This window comes from Meriones unguiculatus, chromosome 10, assembly GCF_030254825.1.
Source record: "Meriones unguiculatus strain TT.TT164.6M chromosome 10, Bangor_MerUng_6.1, whole genome shotgun sequence".
Taxonomy (NCBI): Eukaryota; Metazoa; Chordata; class Mammalia; order Rodentia; family Muridae; genus Meriones; species Meriones unguiculatus.
The window spans coordinates 7,678,488-7,706,307 of record NC_083358.1 but is presented as its reverse complement, the minus strand read 5'-3'; the positions used below and the strand labels follow the sequence as shown (position 1 = coordinate 7,706,307).

General features: G+C 53.8%; 1 protein-coding gene across 2 annotated transcripts; it reads right to left on the bottom strand.

Annotated features, from left to right (window-relative positions):
• Positions 1-1,226: 1,226 nt before the first annotated feature.
• Positions 1,227-27,320, bottom strand: C10H16orf74 (chromosome 10 C16orf74 homolog). 2 transcript variants are annotated; one of them, XM_060391883.1, is made up of 4 exons: positions 27,061-27,320; positions 21,122-21,167; positions 3,609-3,755; positions 1,227-1,671 (listed from the first exon to the last, which is right to left on the bottom strand). In XM_060391883.1, exons 1-4 carry the CDS (start codon positions 27,205-27,207, stop codon positions 1,613-1,615), a joined length of 399 nt encoding a protein of 132 aa, XP_060247866.1. In that variant the 5' UTR covers positions 27,208-27,320; the 3' UTR covers positions 1,227-1,612. The 2 variants fall into 2 exon arrangements, with proteins under 2 accessions (XP_060247866.1, XP_021497196.1); XM_021641521.2 differs by having other exon boundaries at positions 27,121-27,287.
• Positions 27,321-27,820: the final 500 nt, after the last annotated feature.

Below are 27,820 nucleotides of genomic sequence, written 5' to 3'. Positions count from 1 at the left end.
GCACAGGAGGTGCTCAGGAAGGGAAGCTGGTCTTGGGTCTAGGCTGGAATAAAGGATGAGTGGTGCTGATCTCCAGTTGCCCTTTGGGGGCAGCAGGAAACCTGTAGAGGTTGCCTCCCTCTCTCACTGCATGCAGGAGGCACACACCCCTCACAGCCCTCTCCAAGCCATGCCCCTAAACCCTCGGACCCCAGCTGCATCAGGCTACACCTACACTCTTCTCTGAACAGTGGGTCAAGTCTCCTCTCCCATGCATGACCTCCAAAGTGGATACTTACCATGGAGGCACACTCCCAGTACATACTGGTCCTAGGGTAGGAAGGCCAATCCAGCCTCAACTGGTTTTGGGTACATGTGCAAAAAAGCAAAACTATATCCTCAAGTGAACTTTCAGACAGAATCTCTGCTTGCCATTTTATGCTTATACATAGTTATGCACACACATGGTTAGAATCCGATGCATGATGAGAAAGGGGCACTGCAGAGAAGGAAAATGATTATATAACCTAATATGTCAACGAAGCCAACGAGGCTAGGGAGGTGGCTCAGTGGCTAGCTCTGGCTGCTCTGGTTTGTTTTGTTTTTCTTTCCTGAGACAGGGTTTCTCTGTGTAGCTGTGGATGTCCTGAATTCACACCATAGACCAGGCTGACCTTGAACTCAGGGATCACACCTGCTTCTGCCTCCAGGTGCTGGAATTAAAGGCATACACCAGCAGAGCCTTACTCTCTGGCTGCTCTTACATTCCACACCCACATGGTGGCTCACAACCTTCTCTAACTCCATTTCTTGGGGATCCAACGCCTTCTTCTGGCCTCTGTGGGAACTGCATGTGTGTGGCCCTCAGCCCTACACTCAAGTATACACACAGACACAAAACATAAGTATCAAAACAGAAACCACCCTCACTCTGCCCCCTCATTAGCCCTTGCTGCTCTCTCTGTCACACTCCAAGGAAGGAAGCCCCAAACAGTAACTGAGCCCCCTGGTGTTTTTAACTGGTGGCAGGCTGTCCTTATTCTCATCTTTTCTGCCACTTGCTTTAAATATCATTCCCTGGCTGCTTTGCTATCTCTGTGGGCTTTTTATTTCCACTTCTTAAGAGAAAGCCAAGAGCACAGACACGCTGTTCTCCCAACCCTGACTGCCTGTGATGGCCCCCTGCCTCTCACCCCATCGAGGTAGGCATCCCCTCCCCCATAACCCAAGAAGCAGGACTCCACAAATCACAAAGGAGCTTTATTTATAAATCTCGCTCAGGATGTGGGTTCTGTACCTGTAAAACAACTTGTAAAAAACAGAGGCCCTGCTCTGGCGAGAAGTCCTTGTTTGCTGTGACCTTGATGGCCAGGGTCCATGGTCACAGTGGCCGTAGGGCAGGTCAGTCTCCTCGTCACCAAGCTGGGGTCTAGGCTGGCAAGAACATGGAGGTGACAGATGTCTGCTCCACTGGGGCCAGAGATCTGCTGTGTTCCTCTGGCCACTTCTGTCTTGGTCCAGGGCCCACTTCGCTGTCCCCATCCAGCTGCTCACACAGCCATGTCCCCAACACCCAGGGCAAGGGGCAGTGGGGCAAGCAGCTACTGCACAGGTCCCACCATGTGATGACTTCTCAGGCTTCAGGCTCCAACTCCCCATCATCTTGATAAGCCCCCAACTCATCCATCCAGACTAGGAGAAAGAGGGGATCAGCGTCAGCAGGGGACTCTCCACCTTAACACATCCTCTGCCTGCTTCTTCCTCCCCAGACCTAACATTCTTCACCTCGGGCCACCCCCCTCCCCCAGCCTAGCATCAGGGTCACCAAAGGCTAAGGGGACTTGGAGAGATCGGAGTCTCCTTGCGCTTATAGATCTTGAGGTGTCAGAGTTGGGGAGCTCCCTTGAGATTCCTGGAGTCCCTGACAAGCGTTCCCAGCTTTCAGGGCCTTCTACTGCTGTTCTCAGTTTTAATCATCCTGGTAGGTAGCATCAATAGCACGGCCCTGTGCAGGGTCTGAGGTCCTTGCCAGACCTCTCTGCCTCTCTTATCTTCCTTGCACGGAGGATGGCATTGAGGCTCAGGAAAATCTGAGGGCTGGGTGGAATTCGGGCTCAGGAATTCTGGAAGCATGGTGAAGCAAAAAACAGCCCACAGCTGTTCAACCTTAAAAGGGGGACTTCTCACAGGATCCAGGAGCCTCCAAAGCACTCGGCTTTAGCCTGAAACGTCACCCCACAATCTTGTGTGTGGAGGGAACTTTACGGGAGGGGATACTGAGGCTGTCTTTGTGGCAACGGACCTCTGCTGTCCCGTGTGTCTGCACTCCACTGTGGAGTGGAGAAGGAGCCTGGCTCTTCTCCACCTGCTGTGGATGCTCGGGTGAGTCACTGTCCTTCCCAGGATCCCTCATTTCCCATCACTGAGGCGGGGCTAGGAATAGTACCTACAGCCCAGGGTTGGAATGAGAAGAAGCCAAAGTGTGCCTTTGTCATGGAGCTTGGTGAAGGGCTCTGGGAGGGGCCACAAAGAGGGTGAGCACTGTGGCTTGGCTGCCGCTTGTGCCCTGAGGCCCTGTGACCTGGAAACGTGGCCCTCGTGTGGTGACATCACCGAGAGGGCGGCCTGATGGAACTGACTGGTGACTAGCGTGCCTGCCCTCTGCAAGGATGTGGAGTGGCCCTCTGGGATCTGAGCTGGTTGTCTCTCGAGTTAAAACGAGGAATGGTGGTTTCGTCCTCCTGCCCTCTGCGACCTATTCCTTTCGGGCTTGCTCCACCAGGATGCCACCCACCCATATGGGATTCAGTGATGTGAGATACTAAGTCCAGTCCTAAGTACCTGTGAGAAAATGACCCACCAGCCACAATTGTCCCCATCACCTTCTTTTCCCTTTGGTGATGGGGACGATAGAGCCCAGGGCCTTGAGCGATCCCCCACTGAGCTGTAGGCAACCCCCTGTTCCAACATTTCTTCCAACAGGGTCTAGCTAAGTTGCCCGGCTGTCTTTGGAGTTCAGGCAGCCTTGAACTTGTGATCCTCCTATCTTAGCTTCCTCAGTAGCTGGGATTGTGGACCCTGCCCCACCAGGCCTGTATCTCCCTTCAGTGCGCAGGGGAGCAGCCTCTCCTAGCAGCTCCGAGGGCATCTGCAGGAGACAGACAAGGCGCCAGTCTGCACCCCACCCTTGCCAGTGCTGTCTGCCCAGGAACAGTTCACGTCTTCCCATCCCTCACATCTAGAAGAGCCAAGGACAGCCGCAGCCTGGCGTGGGGCTGTTTCCCAATCTATTATCCTGTTGTCCAAGCTGCTGCGGCCAGCACCACGGAAGACAGTGCGCCCTGCTGTTGGCAGGGATGGAGTAACTTTTGATCCCAGTGAGTGGCTAAGACGTGGCATGGGAGGCAGGCCAGACCGATCCATCACCCTCCCAGTCTCGAGCAAGGACTCCCCAGACAATTACTCGATGAGCCACAGCTTTTCAGTGCTGGCATCATGGCGAAGGGCCCAGAGTGGAACGGCCACAGAGCTGACCATCCATTAACAAGCTCAGGGGGTGATGGGAAATCAGGTCAGGCCCTGGCACAGAAGGGGTCCTGGGAGCAGTCTCTCGTGTGGTGTTGCCTCACCTGTCTGCTTTGAGTCCCTGGAAAGGCCCACGCCAGTCGGGGTCGGGGGGGTGATGATGATGTTGGGAACACTCAGGTGCTTGTCGCTGAGCACAGGGGCCTCGTCATGGCTGTTGCCGCTGCCGCTGCTGACACACATCTTAAAGCCTGAGGGATACACGACATGACAGAGAGCGTCAATCCCTCCGGGCAGCGCCGGACAAGGCGCACCCAGTCCCTCTGCCTCCCTCTGAGAGTGCCCACGCTCCGCAAAGGGACGCTGCCACCCTTGCCGCACAGGTGGGGAAACTGAGGCTCAGGAAAGGGAAAGGGAAAGGTATCCCCAACCTTGCACAGCTCCGTGAGGGCACTGAACGCTGTCTGTCCCCAGAGATATGCCAAGGAGTGGTGGCACTTGAATGCCATTTCCTCAGAGAGTTTTCTAGAAGTCTCCCTGGTGGGTGCATGCTTTTCCTTAGTTGGGGACTTTGGCAGCTGGGCCTCCTCTCCAGCCCCTGGGAATGTCTTTGTAGGAGGGCTCTTCAGGGAAGTTCTGGTCCTTTATGCGCATATGACCCAGGCTGGCCTCAAACACACAGCAACCACCTCACCTCGGCTTCCTAAGTACTGGGATGACCGGCATGCGTCATCACGCCTCATTTCAAATGTTCAGGCTGCCTGCCTCACCTCGGTCAGCTTGGACAAATCTTCGCCTCCCTGATTCAGCTCAGCTGCTCTGGCCGCAGTGGGTTGTCACTATCTGCTTGCGGTGGTTTGAGTGGCTCCCACAGGTTCCTATATTTGAACGCTTGGTCCCCACTTGGTGAAACTACTTGGGGAGGATTAGGAGGTACGGTCTTGCTGGAGGAGGTGTGTGACTGGGGGTGTGGGCTTTGAGGTTGGAAAGGCCCGTGCCATTCCAAGTGTGTGCGCTCTCTCTCTCTCTCTCTCTCTCTCTCTGTCTCATGCTTGTGAATCAGATGCAAGCTCTCAGCTACAGCTCCAGCGCCCGGCCTGCCGCCTTGTTCCCCACCCTGATGGCCACAGCCTCTAACTGAGGAACGGTGAGCCCCCACGTTAAACACTTTGTTATATATAAGCTGCCTTGATCATGGTGTTTTGTTACAGCGGTCAACAAGTAACTAAGACATTGCTAGTCTTCGCCCTTGCCCCGCCCCTTTCTGCCCGTGCCCTCCGGCAGCCATCAGCATCCATTGGTTTCCAGGATCCTCCATACTCTCTTCCCTGGCACATCAGCCAAGCCTGTGAACCTGATCACAGCAAAAATCCCATCACACACACACACACACACACACACACACACACACACACAAATCCTGTCATACCATGTCCTGAGGACAGGCCCCAGCAGCATTCCCTCAAGTCTGTCCCCTGGGACACCTGGCCTTCTGAGATGCTCTGGGAAGGTGCTCAGTAAGAAAATGAGTTTGGGAACCATACTTATGTGTTGATTCAGTCCCATTTATTCTGTCCTCCTGCTGGGGTATTTACAACCCTGACAGTTAAAGGCTCTGGGGAGTCCTGCACAAGAGAAAGATTTGTTTTTGTTTGTTTTGCTTGCTTGCTTGTTCTTATTTTTGAAGCAAGATCTCATTCTAGCCCAGGCTGACCAAGAACTCACCCAGCAGTCAGGCTATCTATAGATGCAAGGGATCTTGCTCCCCTAGCCTTCCCAGAGCTGGGACTGCAGGCATGAGCCACCCAGACAGCGTGGGAAGGCTTTTTCCCCCTTTTAATTTTTAGATTTATGTCTTTTTTATATGTGTGAGAGTCTGCATGTATGTCACAGGCAAGTGCATGATGCCCACGGAGGCCAGAAGATGGCATCGGATAATCCTGGAACTGGAGGTACAGATGGTTGTGAGCCTCTGTGTGGGTGCTGGGTACGAAACCCGAGTCCTCTGGAAGAATAACAGGTGCCTTTAGCCATGGAGCCATCATCTCTCCAGCCCTAGTGGAAAGGGGTTTTTAATTTGGCCTAAGTCAAGGCTCCCCAGACTTAAGACGACCTTAGAGTCCTATCTGGAGAGACACCTGATCACATCTATAACCAAGAGGCATGAAGTTAATTCTGGGACATGCTGGTCACAGCTACCCTGTCTCTTGGCCCAGCTTCTAGCCCTCACCATCTGCCCTCTCCTTCCTGCCACCTGCACACAGCTCTCAGACTGTTCCTGGTCTCCAAAACCACTGGCTCCCTCCGCCCCTTCACACCTCTGCATATGCTGGTCCCCTGTCTGGAATGGACTTTCTTCCTTTGCCAGGGGAATGAGTTCCTATCCATCCCACAAAGCCCAGCGCAGCATGTTCATCTTTGGGGAAGGCAGTTCAGGCCTCTTTGACCTGTCTATGCTCACTTATTCATAGGCACTGAGGGGGCAGCTCTTATCTCTGCTTTTGTTGGGAGCACGGGAAGTAGGCACCATTTCCTTATTGGTCCCCATGAGCCCAGCACAGAGCCCAGAGCAGAGTAAGTGACAGGGCTTTTAATTTTAAATTAAATAATCAAAGCCTTCAGACACCTTTGAATTTGGGGCTCCGTTTTTGCCCCAAAGAACACCAGACTTGGGGGCTGTGGGGCATGGAGGAAGCCCTGAGTGACTGTTCATTGTCAGCATGGACACAGCCCGGTACCTCAGATCCACAAAAATGGCGAAGCTCCCTTCTCCCAGACTTTTGGAGTCCAGATGTTACTCCCTTACAGAGACTGTGCCACGACTAGCTAACCCTTCTTCCTTATGCGGTACGTAACCATGGACCAAGCTTCCCTGGGCGGTTACACAGTGGCTGCCCTTCATCAGGGAAAGCATGGCCACCTGATTCCAGATTTTCTGTCTGTGTGTCTGTTCCTCCCTTCATTTCCATGTGGCCCCAGTCAGCTCTCCAGGACCAAGCCACGCAGGATGCCACAGAGGGGCCATTAAGTTTAAAAACTCATGGAGTCCTGAGTGACTGTCTCTGACTTATCTCACTGAGGCCCTGGCCATTGTCAGGATGTCCCTGAGCGGTGGCATTTTGGTCCTAGTGGGGAGGAAACTCAGGACTCATTCTAAAGAACAGAATGGACAGAAGTCACAGCCCTTGTCCTGCCTTGGGCCACTGGCCACGTGGGAGGTCAAACATTGTCCCGGGTGGACAACAAGTGCTCCAGAGCCTGAAGCCTGTGTTTGCTGTAGCCAGGAATGGTGGGGCACACCTGTGACCCCAGCACTCAAGGCTGAGGCAGGAGAGTCAGGAGTCCAAGGCCAGCCAGGAGACACAGTAAGACTGTCTCACAGAACGAAAGCTAAGTCAGGCAGTGTACACCTTTAACCCCAGCACTCAGGAGGCAGAGGCAGGTGGAGCTCTGTGAGTTTGAGGCCAGCCTGCTCTATAGAACGAGTTCCAGGACAGCCAGGGCTACACAGAGAAACCCTGTCTTGAGAAAACAAAACCAAAACCAAAACAAAACAGAACAACACATATGCACAATTATATCCCAGAAACCCAAGCAAACAAATAAAAACTAAAAAGAACTGTTGCTTGAAGCACTGGCCCCAGCAGGCCAGGGTCACTGGGGCGCACAGCAGGATGGAAGCAGGCAACCAGCCTGTCTGGCTTCTGTTTCCCAGCTCCATCTGCATGCAGCCTGTGAAGGCCCCAAATGTCAGTCTAAAGTGGTGATGAACAAGTCCCAGATGAACGAAACCTCTCTCGCCTCCCTTCGAGGCTGAAGGCATAAAGTCACTGAGGCACCTGTCCACCTCAATAGTGTCCTGGTCCCCAAAAGAGGCCCTGTCAGTCCCCACGTCACTAACCTCAGTCTGCAGTGAGCCAGGACTCCAGGAAGGGCAGAGCCTGTAAACATGGCACCCATGGTAAGACCACCCCCAAGTGTCTCGTGGGTACTGGGCTGTGGCTCAGCAGGAAGTGCTTGTCTGAGTCACAGTGCAGAACTGAACAAGAAAATGACCAGCTGACAGTCATCTTGACCCTGGCTGATGAACCAAACCTCCTAAATGGCCATTTTCATTAAAACAACAACAAAAACAAAACCCTGTCCTGTCGGGCAGTGGTCATGCACACCTTTCATCCCAGCGTTCAGAAGACAAAGAAAGGCAAGTGAATCTCTGAGTTTGAGGCCAGCCGGTCTACATAGAGAGTTCAGGGTAGCCAGAGCTACACAGAGAAACCCTGTCTTGAAAAAACAAAAACAAACAAAAAGCCAAACAAGCAGACAAAAACCAACCCTGTCCTGTCTTTTCCTTTCTTCAGTTTGTATCCCAGGCTATTCCCAAACTTTCAATCCTCCTGCCTCAGCCCCCTCAGTGCTGGGGTTACAGGCATGAGCCTCCATGAGCTCTTAACATACAAATCTTGGAGCGACACAACCCAGTCCACAACAGAACAGGACACAGACGCCCAAGGTGCCGCCCTGGTAAGATCTGTGTGCCTGTGGGTCACGTGGTCACATGGCAGTGTCAGGGAGGAGTCAGCAGCACCATCTGTGGCTCCACAGGTGGGATGGCCAGGTGTGCGTGCCTGTGACACCACTTGGTGAGGTCCACTGCAGTCCTTCCAGCAACTTACCACACCCAAGGGCCTTGGGGAGCAGCTGGCCCTGGCAGTGTGGGTGGTCTCTTATACAGGGTGGGGGTGGGGGCTGGGCTTGGCACCTGGCCTCATCACACAGGAGGGCACCACCTGCTGGACACACTTAGCCACCTATTCCTTAAAGGAACCGGCTTCTTAAGTCTCTCCCAGGAGAAGCCACCAGCCTATTGGCTAAGGATTCTGACAGTTTGGGAGGTGGTGAAAGAAGCCACAGCTCAAAATCCCCAGAGGACACGCCCCCTCCCCCCCCCCTCCATGTGGAGAAGCACTTGACCATCCTGTGATCCAAGCTCAGGGAAGATTCTCCCTCTCTGCTGGCCTCCAAGCATCCTGGCCTATGACCTTCCTCCCAGCTGCTGCTCCAGGCCTCATCTGCTTGCTCAGCGAAGCTTCCTCTCCACAGACGGCTAGTGCCACACTGTTGCAGTTCTAGATGCCAGGAGGGAGACCTCCCTCTGTGCCACCCTTGGTTTTAGCTTTAGCTCCTCACAGCAGTCCCTTTTTGTTTGTTTTTGTTTTTTCTCTGTGTAGCCTTGGCTGTCGTGGACTCACCTTGTAGACCAGGCTGGCCTCGAACTCAGAGATATCTGCCTGCTTCTGCCTCCCAGAGTGCTGGGCTTACAGGTGTTCACCGCCTCATCTGGCTAGCATTCCTTTTTTTATTGACAAAAATCAGAAGCCAAGCTTGTCCATCTCCGTTGGGAAACAGTTCACCATGGTGACTGGCCGGCATCTCCCTCTCCTTCTTTCCTTTTACTTTCAACCCTTTTCATCCTGGGGCCTGACAAGCTCCATCCCGTGCCTCAGACCCTTCCCCTGACCTCTAGACCCTGGACTTCCCTGGCTGAGACATTCTAGTGCTCGCACAAGAGCTAGCTTAGGGACAGCCAAGGAGAGTGCTCACGGTGGGGTGGGGGGTGAGGGAGAGGAGGTGTTCCTGTCCCCGGGGCTGGCATGGCCTTTCCCCTCCATTCACAGCTCTCTCTGCCAAGTGCTGCCTGCCCGCTACACAGATGTGGAAGCTGAGGACCAGAGAGAACTGACACATGGCTGGCCAGCTGGTATGGAGTAACCAGGGTCCCTGAGCCAACTCCCAGTGTTGCTGTTTCCTATCCTGGCAATCACGAATGCAGCACACAGTTCTGTGAGCAGAGCCCAGCGGTAACTATCAAACCTCTGCCTCTGCAGCAGGCTGTCACCTGCCTCAGAGCCTCACAGCCTGGGCAAGTTCATGCCAGCCTTAAACCTGAGAGCAGAGCCTGGCCATGCCGATGGTGCTTGCATCTGCGCCATTTGTATGTGACTTGGGTGAAGGACTTGCAGGGGCAGGGGCTTGGGGATTGGACCTCATCCTGATCACCCCACAGTGACAGAGGGGCCTCCCACTCATGTCAGAGCCCCCTCAACCGAAAGGAAACTCTCTCTGCACACAGGACGTACATCCTAACGAGCGTGGAGCTTAAGGACAGAGCCCACAGCTTAAGCTGGAAGTATCTGGGACTCAGGGAGCCCAGGAGAAAAGCTGCAGGCAGGGAGGATGGAGGAGGAGGAAAAGGCAGGGAAGCAGGAGAGGAGGAAGGTAGGGAAGACGGAAGGAGGAAGAAGAGGGGGAGTAAGCAGGGAAGAGGGAGGGAAGCTGGGAGGAGAGATGAGAGGGGAGGAAGGGAAAGGGGTGGGGCAGGTCCCAGGCCCCCTCAGCTCCAGTGCGCAGCCTCACAGCCTCTGGGCAGAAGCAAAGCTCTCAGTAGGATTAGGCAACAGTGAAGATTAAAAACAAATGCGGGCCACCCTGGGGGCCAGAACGGTCATCTGTCCATTCCAGGCCTTCCTCAGGCTATTAGAAGCCTGTTTCCAGAGAGACGGGTGAGGCGGGGTGCAGAACAGGGACCCAGGCTTGGGGTAGGCCTGGAGCCTGCGCAGGAGGCCTTCCTGGGCTGTGCCAAGTGCTGGGCTCCCCCGCCTTGAGCTTCTTTTTCCGCAGCACCCCAGTCTCTAGGCAGAGCAGACCCCACAGACCCAGCCTAAGCTACCTTCAGGGAAGCAGAACTCAGACATCCTGACTCCCAGGGCCCTCCTCCGCTGGCTGTGACGGCGGCGACCCCATGGATGCCTGTGGGAATCCTCTGAGAGGTCTCTTCTGACTCTGGGTCAGAGCTTCCCAAAGCCAAGGCTGGCCTTGCACTCCTGCTCCTCCTGCCCACAACTCCCAGGTGCTGGATGGCAAGGCTGCCCTGCCATGCCAGCTTTTGCTCTCCTGTCTCTTTTTGGCTTTCACCCTGGGAGACTTAACAGCTACCAAGGGGCCTCCCTTTCCCCCCAAGAGGCTGAGTCTCTGCTTTCTGTGAGACAGGCACTGGCTGTAAGGCGTCCTGGAGGTGAAAACAGCCAGCGTTGTTTTAATCAACACCCAGCATGAGGGTGAGTAGCTTGGCTCTCTGGCTCCTTGAGCCTTGATCTCCCTGGCTGTTAAAAAAAAAATAGAGCTTATAGAAACCATATGCATGTGGATGACATGGCCCGGGGGACACTAAGCTGGTTGCTATCTCCCCACCAAGCCGGCCAGATTAGGTGGGCAGAGCCTGTATTTCCCCTGATAGTCTCTTGTGCCTCTAACCCTTCCTGCCTCAGTCCCCATTCCTCATTCTTCTAAAGCTCGGGGCCAAGTGAGCTCATGCCCATGACCCCACATCTAGCTCCTCCCTAGGACACCCCAGGATCCTAGGTGCAGGGCAAGGTCGTCTGCCCTGATTTCCGCAAGCCTCCCCCAGGCCACAACAGACAAGCAAACAAGGTTCTGTCCAGGGCAGGCATAATGGGTCACAGGTGCCCTCTACTGGCCCTTTGTAGAACAGCTCTGTTGGGAGCCTGCCCGGTGTCTCTCTCTCCCTTCAACAAAGCAACTTTCACACACAAGGGGCTCCAACCAGCTGAACACAGTACAGCATGAGCCAGATGGATGGCAATCTACCTCAGCAATGCCCCTCACCCGTTTCAGCCTCTGTAGTCCCCCTGCTGGGGATACATAATGACTCCCCAGAGGGGCTAGACCAGTGGCTCCCAAACTGTGTGTCCCAACCCCTACAAAACAACCATTTCACAGGAGTCGCCTAATACTACTGGAAAACACAGGTCCTTACATCACGGTTCATAACAGCAGCAAAATTACAGTTATGAAGCAGCAATGAAAAGGATCTGACGGCTGGGGGTCAGCACATGAGGAACTGTATTAAAGGGTCGCAGCGTGAGGAAGGTTGAGAGCCCCTGGCGTGGACTGTCTGTCATTAACTCCGTCCCAAGCCACTCAAGTGAAACCTCCTAACATGCCTTCCAGGAATGCCGGCTGTCACTAATGCCAGGCACTTCACTTTACTCCCCCGTCAAACCAACCAATCCTAGGCACGTGGTGTGCAGAGCCACCATCACGGGCGCTACCATTCTCTGTCACAGCTGGGGTGGTGCCAGGCAGGATGGTACCGGTCCTAGGAGTGGGCAGGTATCTCAGCAGGAAGAGAGCTGGCCTAGCGTGCACAGAGCCTTGGGTTCTGTCCCCAGCAAGGGTGTGATGGCGCATGCCTGCAACCCCAGCACTCTGGATAAGGCAGAGGCAGGAGGATCACGAGTTCAGTCTCAGCATGGCACTCAGAGTCACCTTTTCCTCTCTGGCTGGCTGGGCATGGACTTGGGACAGAGGGCTGTCTTGGCCAGGGCTGCCCACTTGCGTCACGCCTCTGTGACCCACTTCTGAGTAAAGGGCCAATCTCAGCTCTGGCCCTGGAGGAGCTCCAGCTCTGATGATGGGCATTATTGTGCACCCACTGTGTACCAGACATTCACCATGCTCTGGGCACACAACTGAGATCAAAATGACCCCACAGATGTTTCTCTGCCTGCCCGCTGAGCTTCCCTGCCTCGCAGTCCAGGTTTCAGCAACGGAAATGGAGGGAGAAAAAAAAATTTTTTTTCTATCAAAGGTAGCTAGCCAATATTCCACAAACCTCCCCAACCTTATGCCTGTTTTCCCAAACCCTGGACGTTCCCCAAGCTCTATCACATGCTTCCCCTTTGTGCCAATTAGGCAATCATGTCAGGCCCTGCCCACATCAGGATAGAAGCCAGCGAGCGTCCCTCCGTTTTCACAAAAAGGTGACTTCTTACTCAGGCCCTTCTTTGGGGGACCCTGAGGTCACTCTTCCCAACAGGTGGACCACAAAGATTGCGGGTCTGCTGGGGAGGGAAGGGACAGACCCCGGCTGGACACTTCCCTAGGAGGGGCCACCATGCTGAGACACAGTGCAGTCTCACAGATCTGAGGTTGGGTCCTGAGTCTGGGTTGGTCACAGAGGGACAGGGACAAACAACAGACCATTGCTGGCTTGAGGGGAGATGGTGGGGGTTCAGAGGGGCCAATCAAAGCAGCAGGAGGCACACAGAAGGGCACCGGGGCAGCTGCTACCTTAGCAAAGGCGTGGGGGCAGGAACCACGGAGAATGCTAAGGATCCCAAAACTCAAAGGGCAAACACCTGTGCGGCATCCAGACCTCTAACCCTCATCTTCCTTCGCTGCCTGTCTATAATCCCGACTGCAGAGAAAGCCGACTGTTCCCACAGATGCAGCGACGGCCGATGGCTCTCGTAGTTTTTACTTTTTCACGGCAGCCTGGGCCCAACAGGGATGGTTTAAAATCTCTTTTCAATTAAGGGAAAAGCTCCTGCTTGCGTCAGGGACCCGCAGCTGGAGCTGGCACCGGGAGGGGCCAGGGAGTTCAGGCTAAGGGCTGACCTCCTGCCTGCACGCCTGTGCATCCAGCCTTGGCAGCAACCAGTGCCTGCCGTCCTGCGGGGCCCTCAGGGAAGGCTGCTGGGGTCTCAGCTGTGGTCAGAGGGTTCCCAGGGTCCAGCCCCAGCCTCATCGTGGATCAGCTCTGGCCTTTCTCCTGGCCCTCGGCCTGCCAACCCTAAACTGGACAGGGGAGGGTGACTGTAGCAGCTAGTCACTGGAAACAAGCCTGACTCGCAGCTCACACGTATCACCTCTGGGTCAACAGTGCACACTCACCTTCCCAGGGCTTGGGAGGGCGAGGCGGGACAACAGTCCTGTTTCATTTCGTTTGTTTATTTCTTGAGATCAGGCCTTGAACTCTTGATCCTCCTGCCCTGGCCTCCTGCAAGCAAACTTGGCAGTGTCTGCATCGCCACATCCCACTGTGGGGTTCGTTTTCCTCTGAAATCTGGCACATTCTCATTGTGGGACACATGTGCACACACAGAGACACAGAGACACAGAGACACACACATCAGCCTCAGTTGAGAATCACAGGTGTGATCTGGTCCTCGGCATTCAGCTGAGGCAGGAGGATGCCTGTTGAATTTGAGGCTGTCCTGGGCTACAAAGTAAGTTCTAGGCCAGGCTGGGCTATAGAGCAAACTATGTCTCAAGAAAAATTTGTGTTTGTGTGCACGTGTGTGTGTGTGTGTGTGTGTGTGTGTGCATCCGTCTGTCTGTCTGTCATGGTAATGGCCCAGAATGTACAGCTGTTGGTTTCCTATCCTTGCCACAGCCCATCACACACTAGGAAGGCTGGAGCCATGTAAGAGGCTGAGGCACCCTCCCCATCCTCCCACTGATGCCCTCCACTGGCTGTGTGTTTTGAGGAAGTATCCTGCTCTCTTTGAGCAGGGAACAGACTCGGAGCACGCAAGAAGCTGAGGCAGGAGGACTGTGAGCTGGAGGCCTGCCTGGACCCAACTCTCATCAAAAAAGAAAGAAATGAAGCAGAGTGCCCCCTTAAGAAAGCATCTTGCACCATCAGATCGCAAAATGAGAAAGACAGGTGTCTGTCGGCAGGCCTGTCTGCCATGTGGTGGATGGGGGCCGGGGCAACAGGTTCAACAGTTAGGAGCTCACTTGGCAACAGCCTGGAACTCTGAAGGACCCAGGTGTCACAGAGCGCCCTGAGGCATAGAAGGGGCGTGCTCGGGGATGCTGGGGAGAGCTGTTGTGGATTGTCGGGACACACTGTGAATGGACCAAACTGTCAGGGGACACAGAGCACATATTCTTGTCCTCTGTGTATTCCTGCTGGACAGACCACCCCTGCAGAACTGGCCCGCCTCTGCCTCAGAGTTCTGGCATGAAAGGCCTGTGCAGCTGTGCCTGGCCAGAAGTATTCTTTTTTAAGGAGTAGGGAAGGTAGCCTTGGGAGCGGCAGGCTGTCCAGCTTCCTGACCACACACCTGCCTATGTCTGGACAGATAAACAGCCAGTGTAGTGCTGCCTTCTGAGTCATGAGTGGCTTCAAGCCAGGGGAGGGGGTAGGCAAGTGGGGGCGGGGATAGGGAAGTGGGAGGTGGGGGCCTCACTAAGTGGCTCCAGGAGCAGGGGGTGGGGGTGGCATGGGTGATTAGGGAGGGCATCTACTTCCACCTACTGGGGCTGCCGCCCTAATTCCTGAGGACGTCGGGTGCTGCTGAGGCTTAGCTTAAGCACTAGTGACAAGGGAGACCAGAGGGCTAAGTCCTAGAGTGGGGCAGGGAGCTAGACATTGCCCAGGCACAGAGTGGGGCTGGATCAATCATCACAAACTCCAGGGCTTCAAACAGGCTTTCAAGATCAGCACACTCGGAGCTCAGCCTGGGCAGGCTCTGCAAAGAAGGTTCCAGAAGGAGATCTGGACCAGTCTTCAGGTCCCTGTGCTGATCACCCTGGGTGGCCTACAACTTTCTATAGAGCTGAAGATGACCTTGAACTTCTGAGCCTCCTGCCTCCACCTGCTCAATGCTCGAGTTGCCAACTGAGCTAAGTCCCTAGCACCAGTCTTTTTATGGAAAAAAAAAATATATAATATATATATTCTCATATACATACACACACATGAAAACATATACATACAAATATATACATATAAGTACACACATATACAAATACATGCTTAGACATGTAAACATATATACATACCAGGCTAGCCTCGAACTACAGAGATCCACCTATCCGGCTCCTGAGTGCTGGGATTAAAGGCATGCTTCACCATGCCCAGCCATACACATCTAAATACATGTGGACAAATACACTTTGCATTTTTGTAGTCAACAAGCTCTCTCTAGTTTACCACTGTGCGGAAATCAATGGGCTTTTTGGCCTGGAACCTTGAAATTTTTTTCCTGTTTGTACAGGGGCAGCACACTGTACTAAACCAGGTTAAATCTACACGGAGCTGATAGCAGAAACTAATCAATTATTGTGTATAGTGGGGGGGAGTAGAAAGGACAGTGGGGACCCAGCACATGACGCCCAGCCCACCTGCTGGGAAGCCTGAGGGTAGCAGAGCCCCCTCAACGCCCCCGCCCCCCGGGATACCCTGGATGGCTCTCATGTGTGTCAAACCTTTGGGTCCTTGGGCTAGAAAGTTCTGAGTCGGGTACCAACTATCTGGGGACCCCTTGAGTAAAAAAAAAAGGGGGGGGCAGGAGAAATGAAGGTACTTTAATCTACTGACCCACAGGTCAGTGTGCTGGCCTCACTGTCAGGTCTTGAGGTCTAATTGCTAGCCTAGGGGACTCTTGTTGGCTGGTGGTCTAGAGGGGGCTGTAATCAGCAGGCCAGGGTTAGGGGTGCGGGTGCGGCAGGGGTTGGCTCTCCCTCTTCCCTTCCTCTTCTGGAGTCTTAGAGTTGGCTTTTGGAACTAAAAAGCATTTATCTCTAAAAGCTGTGGGGGGGCTGCCTGTCAGTCACATCAGACTGGACTCAGCCAGCAAGTACTCTCTCTGGAGGCCATTCTACACCCCTGTTCCTGCAGGACAATGGTTCTCAACCTCCCTGACGCTGTGACCCTTTAATACAGTTCCTCATGTTGTGGTGACCCCCAAGCATCAAATTATTTTTGTTGCTGCTTCATCACTGTAAGTTAGCTACTGTTAGGAATCGTAATGTAAATATCTCAACCTTCAGAACTCTAAGTTAGCTACTGTTAGGAACTGTAGTGTCAATTTCTGTGTTGTCCGATGGTCTCAGGCGACAGAGTTGAGACACAGGCTGAGAGCTGCTGCAATAGGAGCTGTGACAATGGAGGTACAACCTTCCTCACCTTCTTCCTTCTGAGCTCCCGGGAGGACACAGACTGGCTGACCATCTGTACTGATGGACTGTGCTCCAGCATCCCAGTCCTTGGGCTGACCTTTATTTCCTCCAGCATGGGCAAATGTCCTGAGGCTTGCTTAGCAAACACACAAAAACTGTGGGACTCGAGACAATAGCACTTTATGCCCTACAGCTCTGGATGGAGGTAGTTCTTGGATTCAAGAACCCTAGGGAGGCCCTAGGGACGGGCTCCTCCCTGCTTCTCCTGGTTCTGAGCGGCTCCCATGTCTGCGGGCTCTACTATAGCTTCTCATGGTCATCTTCTCTGTCTCTCTTCCCATGCAGATGCCAATCACTGGGTTTAGAGTTTAGAAAGAGCCCCTCAAATCTAGTGTGAGTTCATTAAAGATCCTCAGCTAACACACCTGCAAGGATTTCACTCCCAAACAATCAAGGGCCTCACAGTCTGTGGTCCTTGCCCAAGGGGGATCCTGCTCAGCCTCCAGGACCTTTGACCTCCTGGTCTTTAATGTCCTCATCTATGAAATGGTCTACAGCTTCCAAGGGACTGGGAAGTCCCCAACCTCAATGTTTGGCAGTGCCATCACTGTGGGGTAAGGATTTGGGTGAGCCCAGAACAGAAGCCAGGCGAACACAGGACTCCAGGAAGCTAAATGCCCACTCTGGGAGTGGAGCCCAGACCAGGCTTGTAAACTGGGGCAGGCTTTGCTTTTACGGACAAGCAGAGTGAGTAGCCATTCTCGCCATTACTGTGCCGAGACCCTGAGAGGAGACACACATGGCTATGTGAACCTCCAGTCCAGGCTGGCAGGATAAGGGAGTACAGGAGAGAAGCTGAGGAGCCAACCTTAGGCTGGACTGGCCTGACACTGGAGCCACCCTGTGTATTGGAACTGTGTCTCAGGCAGAGGGACCAGCAGGTGCAAAGACCCGGGGCAGAAGGAGACAAAAGTGGCGGGAAGCAGACTGTGGGGGAAGAACAGGGGAGGGAAGCAGGAGTCGTGGAGGTGGGTGGCACTGGAGGAACCTTAGTGTGCCATTGAGAAATTAGTATTTGGGGATGGGAGGGTGGTGAGATGGCTCAGAGATCAGGAGTTCTTGCTGTTCTTACAGAGGATCAGAGATTGGCCTTTGGTTACTAGCACCTACATCAGGCAGCCCACAACCACCTGGAGTTCTAGCTCCAGGGCATCTGGTGCCCTCTTCTGGCTTCATCTGAACTCACACATGCATGCCCACACACATACACATAATTAAAAGTAAATGAACCTTTAAAAAATATATTAGCTCTTAAAAAGACTATGCATTTTATGTATGTGAGTGTTTTGCTTTGCGTGTATGTCTGCTGACAGAGGTTAGAAGACAACATTGGACCCCCTGGAACTGGAGTTATGTACAATTGTGAGTAGCCATGTGAGTACTGGGAATTAAACTCCAGCCTTTTGCAAGAACAAGTGCTCTTAACTACAGAGCCATCTTGCCAGCCCATAATCAACCAATCAATTAATCATTTGTTTTTTTCTATATAGGGTTTTTCTGTGTAGTCTTGGCTGTCCTGAAATTCACTCTGTAGACCAGGCTGGCCTCGAATTCACAGAGATCTGCCTGAGTCTGCCTCCTGAATGCTGGGATTAAAGGCCTGCATTACTACTGCCCATCAAATTTGTATTTTTTTTTTTTTAACGAGGGTTCATTGTGTAGCTCAGGCTAACCATTAGCTCACCGTCCTCCTGCCTCCAGGGTCCACCACCATGACAGCTACAAATTTGAGTGCCCTGGATGATACTCAGTCCACAGTATGGCTGGATGGAGGATGTTTCCCTTTTCCCTGAAAACCCTGAGCACAGAGGCACATACAGGGGCAGCCTGATGAGGGCATTCATGGAAAATGAGTTTGGAGTGCTAAGCTGAGCTGAGGTGGCGGGATGCTGTGCTGTGCAGCGGACAGTATTTGCCCTGTGCTATTCATGTACTCTCGGTAGGGGGAAAAGCTGATTTGGAGTCCTGAGGTAGCCTTGAGCTGGGCTCCCTACAAGGAAGATTGGCTGGGAATGTGTGAGCCCCAGGGACCGGAGGACCTAGGTATGTCCAGGATGGCTCCCTTGCTTCTGTTGCCCCGTGAATAACAGCAACCCCCGCCCCCTGCCCCCCACATCTGGGGGTGAACAGGCTCCAGGCTGACTCCAGCCTCACTGGAATGAGGTGTTTGAAGGTTTTATCAGGATAAGGACCTCACAGCGACAGCATCCTGGGGATGGGTGGACTGACCCTGACAACTGTGCACCCAGCACAGAGAAGAAAGGGCAGAAGAGGAGCCACACGAGGATGAAGGCAGATGATGAGTGACTAGAGCAAGGCCTTAGGAACAGTTCAAATCCTCCCTGACCCCAGGGAAACTGGACTCTCTCTCTGGGTTTCAGCCTTCTCATCTTGGAGACAAATGGCTTAATCCATATGGAATTCACAGAAAAGAGCCTTTCCCAGGTGAAGCCCCCAAGTCAAATTTGGCCATTTATTGTTCATTTGACCACTCTGATTCCTGGTATTTATTCCAAACAAATTGTCATCATCATCATTCCAAAAAAATATCTAACAGGGCTTACCCACAATGCAACAGTGTAGATCTCAAGGTCATCCTTGGCTACATACAGCTTGAGGCTAACCTGGGCTACATGAGACAGTGTCGCAAAGGAAAGAAAAAAGAGCACATAGTACCACACAGAGCCAAACTTGTGGCTGCCCTGGAGTGGGCCACACAGGAGGCCGGGCCATGACTTAGGCCTGTGGGATAATATCACTGAGAGAGAGAGAGAGAGAGAGAGAGAGAGAGAGAGAGAGAGAACAGGCTCCATGGTAGAGGAGGCGGGTCTTGGGTCTTGACAGAAGTAGAGTGAGGAGTTGTGGGGTTCTCTGCCTGGTCCATGCCCTGAAGTCACTCCCAGTCTACTGTGGGCTTCATCACCTCCAGGGGCTGAGTAGCTGGAGGCAGGTCAACTCTAGCCCGCAATAAAAACTCGCATGAGGTGGCGCCTTGAAGGGCCCCTTTTCAAAGCTCCTGTTCTAGGGGCCCTTGGTGCAGAGTGTTTTAGGCTTGTGGTGGGGTAGGGTGGAGGTGTGTCCTGCTGGAGAATTACACTAAGTCCCAGGCTGAACTATCTCAGATATCCTGATAGAACCAGGCTAGTCCCCACTGAAAAACAAAACATGTTCCATCCTGCTGGACCCTGGGTCTATTTCCTTTTTGTTAGAGACAGGGTGATAGTGTAACCCAGACTGGTTTGGGATTCACTGTGTTGCCCAGGCTGGCTCCAGACTTGTAGAAATTCTCCTGCCTCAGCCTTACAGGTTGTGGGATTGCACATACATACCTAGTTGGGTCCTAAATATCCCTGAAAGGCTCAATGTCCCTGGTCCCTAGCCCATGGGGACACTTGTGAAGAGCAAGCCCAGTGGGAAGTTATGTCATTGAGGACATACCCTTAAGGGGAAAACTAAGACCCTGACCTCCACCCCAACCCTTTCTAATCTCCTAATGAGATCTGCATCTCATTCTTTTAAAAAAAAGTATTTATTTTCTTTATTTTGGTTTTTCAAGACAGGGTTTTTCTGTATGCTTGGCTGTCCTGGACTCACTTTATAGACCAGGCTGGTCTCTGACTCACAGAGATCCTCCTGCCTCTGCCTCCCCGAGTGCTAGGATTAGCGTGAGCCACCACATCCAGACTATTTATTTTCATTTTATGTGCATTGGTGTTTTTCCTGCATGCATGTCTGTGTGACGGTGTCAGATGTGGGAGTCAAAACAGAGGCTGCAAAGCCCAGGTAGCAAAGGGGTGTGCACCCCAGTGGCACCCCAAGTGCTGGGTGCCTGGCACCCCTGAACACCCACAGCCAGTCATGACCCCACTTTGTGGACAAGGAAATCAAGGCCACCGTTCAGGTCTCCAGAGCTTTGGGCAGGTTAGAGAACACAAGCCGCTTAGTAGGTTGATCTTGAAGGGCAAAAGGGTAAGAGAAGGCTGAGGAAGGGAGCCTGGGGTAGACAGGGAGTGGAACCCGGTGTCCGGGCCAGTGGCTGAGCACGTGGGATTAGCATGTGTTTGGCAGCGGCCATCAAGAAAACACACCAAACAGTGAGAACTAGGGCTTGATGGTCCTGTGGCCTGCGAGAGCAGTGGAGATGGATGGAGCCATAGCCAAGCTGGACGGTAACAAGCAGCTAAGGTGACGAGCCTATGGTATCTGCCGAGGATGTCTAGGGCAGGTCTGGACTTCAAGGCTGGGAGGTGAAGGGGGGGAACACAGGGTGACATCAAAAGGCTTTGGGTGTCTCCCACGGGGCCATGGTGCCTCGGGTTCCCTCCAAATATCACAACAGAGGTCTGTGCTGCCTCCGCCAACACCTCTCACCGGTTCTGCACCCTTCTAGAACTTTCCGATGGCCTTTTTCTCTCCCAGTGCTAGCTAGGCTGACCTCTTGCCTGGGTGATAACACGTATCAGAGCGTCCTGGGAGGGTACTCCTCAAGCTAAGCCTGGCTTCCCCTTCCCCAGGTACCCTCACTTTCTGGGTCTTTCCCTTTGAGGAGGAAGTTGAAGCTCAAGGGTAACGACCTCTGGTGAAGGAAGGAGGGAGGAGGTTGCAGAGGCACAGCAAGCATTTGTAGTGTACCTACTGTATACATGGACTGCTTTTGTAGCTAGGTGTCTCTTCAGTCTAGGCCAGCACCCCAGGCCTCTGGGTCCTCCTATACTATCTCCACCCCAGCCTACCCTCTCCTTGCTCCCTCATGTTCCTTGCCGCCAAACCCCACATTCTTCCTTACCTTTCAGACAGGAGGGCTTCAGCCCCATGGCGTCGCCTCTGCAGGCCTGTGAAGAGAGGAGAGCACTCAGAGCGGGGCAGGGATGTCATTGTACTGGCCACATGTGGCCAGGCCCCTACTTAGCCAGCCAAGCACACAACAGGACGCAGTGGTGGGACAAGCCAGTTGTGAGGTCACAGTGCCTGCTGACCACATTTGGGCTGAGTGTGTGCTGGGGGCAGAGGGCTGCTGTCCGGGAAAGTTCAGGTAAGGCTGGCCAGGGTTGAGGGCCCTTTTTATGAGGGCCCTTAACTTTTAGGGGCCACAGGACAATGGTCAGCCTCAGAGATAGAGGCTATGAGGCAGATGAAATCTACCATAGCAGGTACTCTTTCCATTAGAACCTCTCTCCTGCGGATTGTCTTTCTTTTTTATAATTTATTTATATATATTTTGTGTATTGGTGTTTTGCCTGCATGTGTGTCCATGTGAGGGTGTCAGATCGTGGAGTTACAGACAGTTGTGACATGAGGGTGCTGGGACTTGAACCCAGGTCCTCTGAAAGAACAGTCAGTGCTCCCAACCGCTGAGCCATCTCTCCAGCCCCTCCCCTGATGATTTTCAAGGTTTCTAGTCATTGACTGCACTGTCTCATTCATTCATTCATTGTGGTGCTAGGGATTGAACCCAGGACCTTGCATATCGCTGGCATATCCTCTGTACTGCTAAGCCACAGCCCAGCCCCTGCCCTGTCAATACAGATGCTTAGAATGGATTGAACCATAACAGGCTGTGTCCCTAGTCCATGGAGAATTAGAACAGTTCTCACCCACATTCTCCTGACCTTCCTTAGAACTCTTTCCTTAGAACTCCAGTAATTGATCAATAAAGCAGGGGGCAGGGGAGGGGGAGCCATCTCTACACCTGACACTCCATCTTCCAGGTAATGTCAACACCGTTTTGAAGACAAGAAAATCAAGATTCAAAGAGCCCAAGGCCAAGCAGCTTACTGGGAGCCACAGAGATGGGATCAGCCTCAGCTCCAGCCCAAGGACTCCGCAGACCCTCCTGGGAGCTAGGACACTCATACCTTTAGAGGCTTATGGAAGCCATCTGTGTGCAAGGGCCCTGTGCTTGCCTGGGTGGGGGAGGGCATGGAGGGTGCTATGAACCCCCCACCCCAAGTGGGTCACTCTAGTGGCCAGCAGCTTGGAATGCTGGAGGTGTGTAGACCTGTAGGAAGGCTAGGACTCAGGAAACGAACAAGGCTCAGGAAGTACCTGAAACTCACCAGATTCCCAGGACCCCTCCTTCCCTTATATTTAAGTGGTAAGGACCGCTTTGGACCAGACTCAGTACCCTGCAGAGTGGTTGCAAAAGAGTTCAGGGTCCCAGTGTTTAAGAGTTGCCATACATGCTGGGGTGGGCTTTGGTGACATAGTTGCCCTCAAGCTATCCATGCTCATGCAAGTCACCCCAATACACACTCGTGGGTTTTCCAAGTTGGACTTGGACACAATTGTTGCTTGGTTTACACAGGTGGACAGGGGGTCACATGAAGACACTTGGCTCATGTTTCATGTTCAAATCAATGGACAAGAAACATCTCCCAAAGCCAGGTGTGATGGCACACGCCTGTAATCCCAGCACTCAGGGCGGCAGAGGCAGGTGGATCTCTGTGAGTTCAAGGCCAGTCTGGTCTACAAAGTGAGTCCAGGACAGCCAAGGCTACACAGAGATACCCTGTTTTGGAAAAAAGGAAGAAAGAAAGAAAAAAGAAACATCTTCCATAGTGGCAGGGCAAGTAGATGAGGGTATCTTAAAACTAAACAGGGCTCTGCCAACAAGGGGGGTTGACGGTGGTAAAAGCTGGCACCCCTAAAGGTATGTGAGTGTGGGACATAGCTCAGATGGTGAGTGTTTGCCTAGTGGTGCACACCTGTAAGCCTAGCACTTGGGGGATCCAGAAACAAGAGTTCAGGGTTCTCCTTAGCCCAGCCTGCCAGGCACCTCTACAGGGCCCGTCTGCTGCAGACAGGCACACATGTAGGCAGATATGCACCCTCATTTTGGAGCTTGGCTCTTCTTGTTCTGCCTGTTGGGAGTTGGTCTCAGCCACCCAACAGAGCACAGAACAGTGAGGGTGTTGAAACCCTTGCCATTCCTGCAAATGTGCCAGAAAAGGAGAGCAAGGGTGGTTGGTGCGGGCTGAGAAGGAGAAGATCCACCTTTGAGGGGGACCTGCTTTGAGGCTGACGTTTAGGCACAGGGTTTAGTACTTGTTTGCCAAGTGATGGTCAAAAGGAAATGTCGAGGCTGGGGAGATGTCTCGGTAGTTAAGCTGCTTGCAATGCCGGCGTGAGGACCATGGTCCGGACCCCACCTGTCTCAGAGCCCCCCCCCCCCAGCCAGCTGGCAAGCATAGGCATGAGCTCTGGCTTTGACTGAGAGATTCCACCTCAGTGAATGAGGCAGAAGAATGGAAAACTCTTGACATCAACCCTGGGCCTCAGGCACCCACATGTGCTCATACCCCACGTGTACCACCCCGCATGTGCAGCCCACAGGCATGACAAAGCATGTGTATACACACAGGACAAAAATGGAAAAGGAAAGGGCCTATCTTAGGTGGGTAGCACGGGGTCCACAGTTGTGTCTCTGATTCAGATCGTAGTGTCATGTTTTGTGAGGGACAACCTTGTTCTCAGGAAACACACACCAAGCCAGGCCTGGTGGCGCACACCTGGAATCCCAGCAACTCAGGAGGTAGAGGCAACAGGAGAAGGAACTCAAGGCTAGCACCAGCTACACAGGGAGCTTGAGGCCTGAGCGGGCTATGTGAGACCAAAAGAACTCCATCCTCCCCCTATTGACTGTGGGGTCAAGGGTCACCCCTCACTCAGCCCAGTTCTCAGCTCAGCCTGTAGAATGGCCCAGAGGGAAGAGACAGGCTGCTGCTTACAGGGGCAAGCCAGGGTATGAAGATTTCACCTCACACCTTAGTGAGGGTGGAGAGCTTCCATTTAGAGTGACTGGGCTCTGCCTATAGTCCCTTCGGGACCTCCAGTTGTCATTTGCACAGTGGACGCTACATGGTCAAGGCAGTGGGAAGAGACTCAGGGTGGGCAGCGAGGGCTCCTGTGGGCCTTGGAGACCAGCGCTCATCAGGAGGGACTTGGCCACCTGGCTTTCACAGGCTTGCAACATACAGAACAAAGTCAGGAGTCATCGTGCTATGCACCTGCTTGTAGAAGGCAGGCTCCTCCAGCCGTGTCTGGGGAACACTGGGCCACACAAACCTAGAACTATGGAGGGATGGAGTGACAGGCTCCAGGATAAAGGCAGGATGCCTGGGTCCCACATGGGACACATACATCCTATGTGATTCAGTGTGGACCTGTAACTGGCCGAGCTGGTTCCTCCTTTGGAACCTTGCTACTTTAGCCATAGTGCTGATTGTGATAATCAGCTGTCACGAATGGAAAAATGACTAGGAGGCAATTGGGCTGGGACCCCCCCTTGGCCATGGTCTCTGCCCAGTCACCTCTGCCAAGAGAGCCTGAGTCACAGTGGCACTCCACCCCACCTCCTTAACAAAGCCCTCCTTTAAGGACCAGGCTGGGCAGGAGCAGGCAGAAGGGAGGAGCAATGTGACCGTTTGCTAGGTGTGTGCATCTGAGAGGCTGGGGGAGGCTGGGCAGGGCAGCCTGGCCTCTTAGCTGTTCCCTAGGCTCCCGCAACTGAGCTGTTTCCTGCCTTGGGCACCCTGGGCCCAGCCATATCTGGGTTTCTTCCTTCTTTAGAAAAGTCACTTTATTTGTGTGGCAGGATTAGAATTCTTTCAATTCCAGCCCCAGCGACATGCCGAGAGAACAGATGCTAGCCTTGGGGTGCCTCCCCCACCCGCTAAGGCCGGACTGCCAACCTGTGACTCACAGGGAAGCTAGAGAGGCCAACAGCCAACAAAACTCCAACTGGGGCTAGTCCCAGCTGCCCACCAGGTTGCTGTCTGCTCTGGGCCAGTTTGTGACCCCCCCACACACACACTTTACAACTTCTAGAGCCTGGGGAGATGGCTTAGTGGTTAAGAACACTGGGTGCTCTTCCAGAGGACCCAGGTTCAGTTCCCAGCACCCATATGGCAGCTCACAACTGTCTGTAACTCCATCTCCAGGAGAGCTAACACTCTCACGCAGACATACGTGTAGGCAAAACACCAATGCGCATGAAATAAGAATAATTTAAAAAAATCTTCTAAACAATAAAGCCCTCAGTGCAAGAGAATGTCCTCATGTTTTCTGTAGTCAAGACTGTACTGGGAGTGTGGGATCGGGTAAGGGGAAAATGGCTCAGTGGTTAAGAGCATTTATTTCTTTTGCAGAGAACCTGGATTCTGTTCCCAGCACCCCATGGTAGCTCATAATCACCTGTAACTCCAGCTCCAAGGGATCCAATAACCTCCAAGGGCACCAGGTATGTATATAGGGGCAGACATACATGCAAGCTGAATACTCATATACATAAAAATATTTTTTTTTCCCCTGAAAGAAAGACCATAGGGGCAGAGAGATGGGTACTGTGACCTTGGTGGCTACTGTCAGGAGACTATAACTGTGGGGTCTGGGAGAATGACACTCAAAGTGGGTTTCTTCTGAGTGGGTTCTCCTCTATCAGTCTCTATGGTGCATGATTCTACAGGCCTGGCTAAGCTTCCCTGCCCCAAGATGAGAGCCATTCCCTGTTGCCTCGGGGCTAACACATCAACTTATCGACCTTCCTGCCTCAGTTTTCTGCCTCTAAAATGGGGACCAGAAGAGCCTCTGCTTAGAGGACTGGTGTGAGCATGAAAACAGCCAGCGCAGGTCTGGCACAGGCCAACTGCTGGCTAAGCGTTAGCATCCTCAGCCCAGGAAGAGGACGTCTCCCGAGTGACCTACGCCTCTCTGGGGGATGCACACTCCTGCCTGGGGCATGCCCACCAGCTGAGACCTTCTAGGGACAGATTAGACACAGCTTTCCATGGCCTTGGAGCTGGTGGAGGGATTAAGACTTTCCATAAATACATAGCCTCTCTCCTGTGCAGAGGACTGGGACCCGGGGGAGGGGGACCAGGACAGGACCAGGCCACATTGTGTCCTGAGTAGGAAAGGGACCTCGAAAGGTAAAAGGTGCTGATAGCACAAGCAGGACTTCCTGGAAGTATCTCAGGCTGGAGAGAGACATCAGAGTCTCCCAGAAGAAGCCATCTGGGACTCAGTTTCCTTATCTGTAAAACAGGGTGTGTTCTAACATTTCTGTCCTCTCTCGGAACGCCTCCTACTCTGCGCTGCACTGTTCTTTTGGCAAAGGCCAGAAGTCCTTCCTACCCTCAGAGTCCCCGAGGAAAGCTGTGGGTCCTCTTTTTAAGAAGCGCCCTCCCCAGATCTGCCAGGGCCAGCCCTGCCAAGAGAAGTGCCTGCTTCTAGCGGGTTGCCCTTTGCGGTCGGGAAGCTGCTTTGATGTACTGGGCGCCCCTAAGCGAGGCAGCTCATCAATAATACATTCGAAACACTTGGTGGAGGGAAGCGGTTCCTCCCGAGGCCTCCTGCCCCCACCTCGCCCGAGTACTCCGCAGCCTGACAGCCCGGCCCCTTGCATAAAGGGGCCTGAGGCTACCACGAGCGGGACACGCCCCCACCCGATGCCAGACACGCGGCCAGAGGGGCCTGAGCTGAGCAGCAAAGTCTTCGAGAAGTTGTGGGACGCCTGGAGCCGAAGGGTCTCCCATCACTCTGGGGTCCCCTCCGCCTTAGGGTCTCCACAGGTCACCCCTCCCCCGTCTCCACCCCACCCTGGAGTCACTACCCTCCCGGGTTCCGCAACCCGGGTCTCCACCGTCCCGGCTTCCCCGCCCCGAGGTCCCCACCGTCCCAGGTCTCCGCGAGGGACTCTGGGGTCCCTCGTCTTGGGTCTCTCCTCACGTTCCAGATCTCCAAAGCCCGGAGTGTCCGCCGTGGCGCGCATGGCGCGAGCACACTCACCGCTTCCCGGGGCGCCCTGGGCGCGGACGCTGGCGGCCGTGAGGGACACCAGGCAACGCGCCTGCAGCCGTGGGCCGCGGGGGTCATGGCCCGGCCTGCTCTCCCTGCAACGGCGCTGGCCTCGGCCCCCGCCTGGCACCTGGAGGGCGGCGCCGCCCAGGCCGCTCCGCCCCACAGCCCGCCCAGGGCAGAGCACAACCCCTGCCGCCGGGCCGCCCTGGCCGCCTCCCCCACCCTGGCCGCGCTCCCCGCACCCGGCAAAGTTTGGGCTTCGGGCTGGCTGTCCCCGTTTCTGTAGAAGGGAAAGGGGTATCTGGCTCCGCCTCCTGTGCGGAGACGTAGAAGTAACGCCCCCAGCTCGTCGCTGCTGTTGGGATGTTCAGGTGGCATTGTGACCCCGGGGGCTTCCCCGCTGTGGGGTTCTGGCATTTTGACCGGCCACGTGCCTCCGTCTGCCACAGCTGGCAGAGGACCTGAGGGTGCAGACTAAAGGGACTCAGGCTGTCTCCTCCAGGCTCCCTGTGTCATGGTTGCTTTTGTATTGTTTGAGATAGGGTCTCTTGTAGCCTACCCAGGCTGCTCTTGAACGGATCCTCTGGCCTCTTATCTCCCAAGTGCTGGGATTACAAGCACGGGGCGATGCCTCGCCTTCTTTGTTTTTATGTTTTTCGATGCCAAGGATGTAAGATGGCTTCCCCAT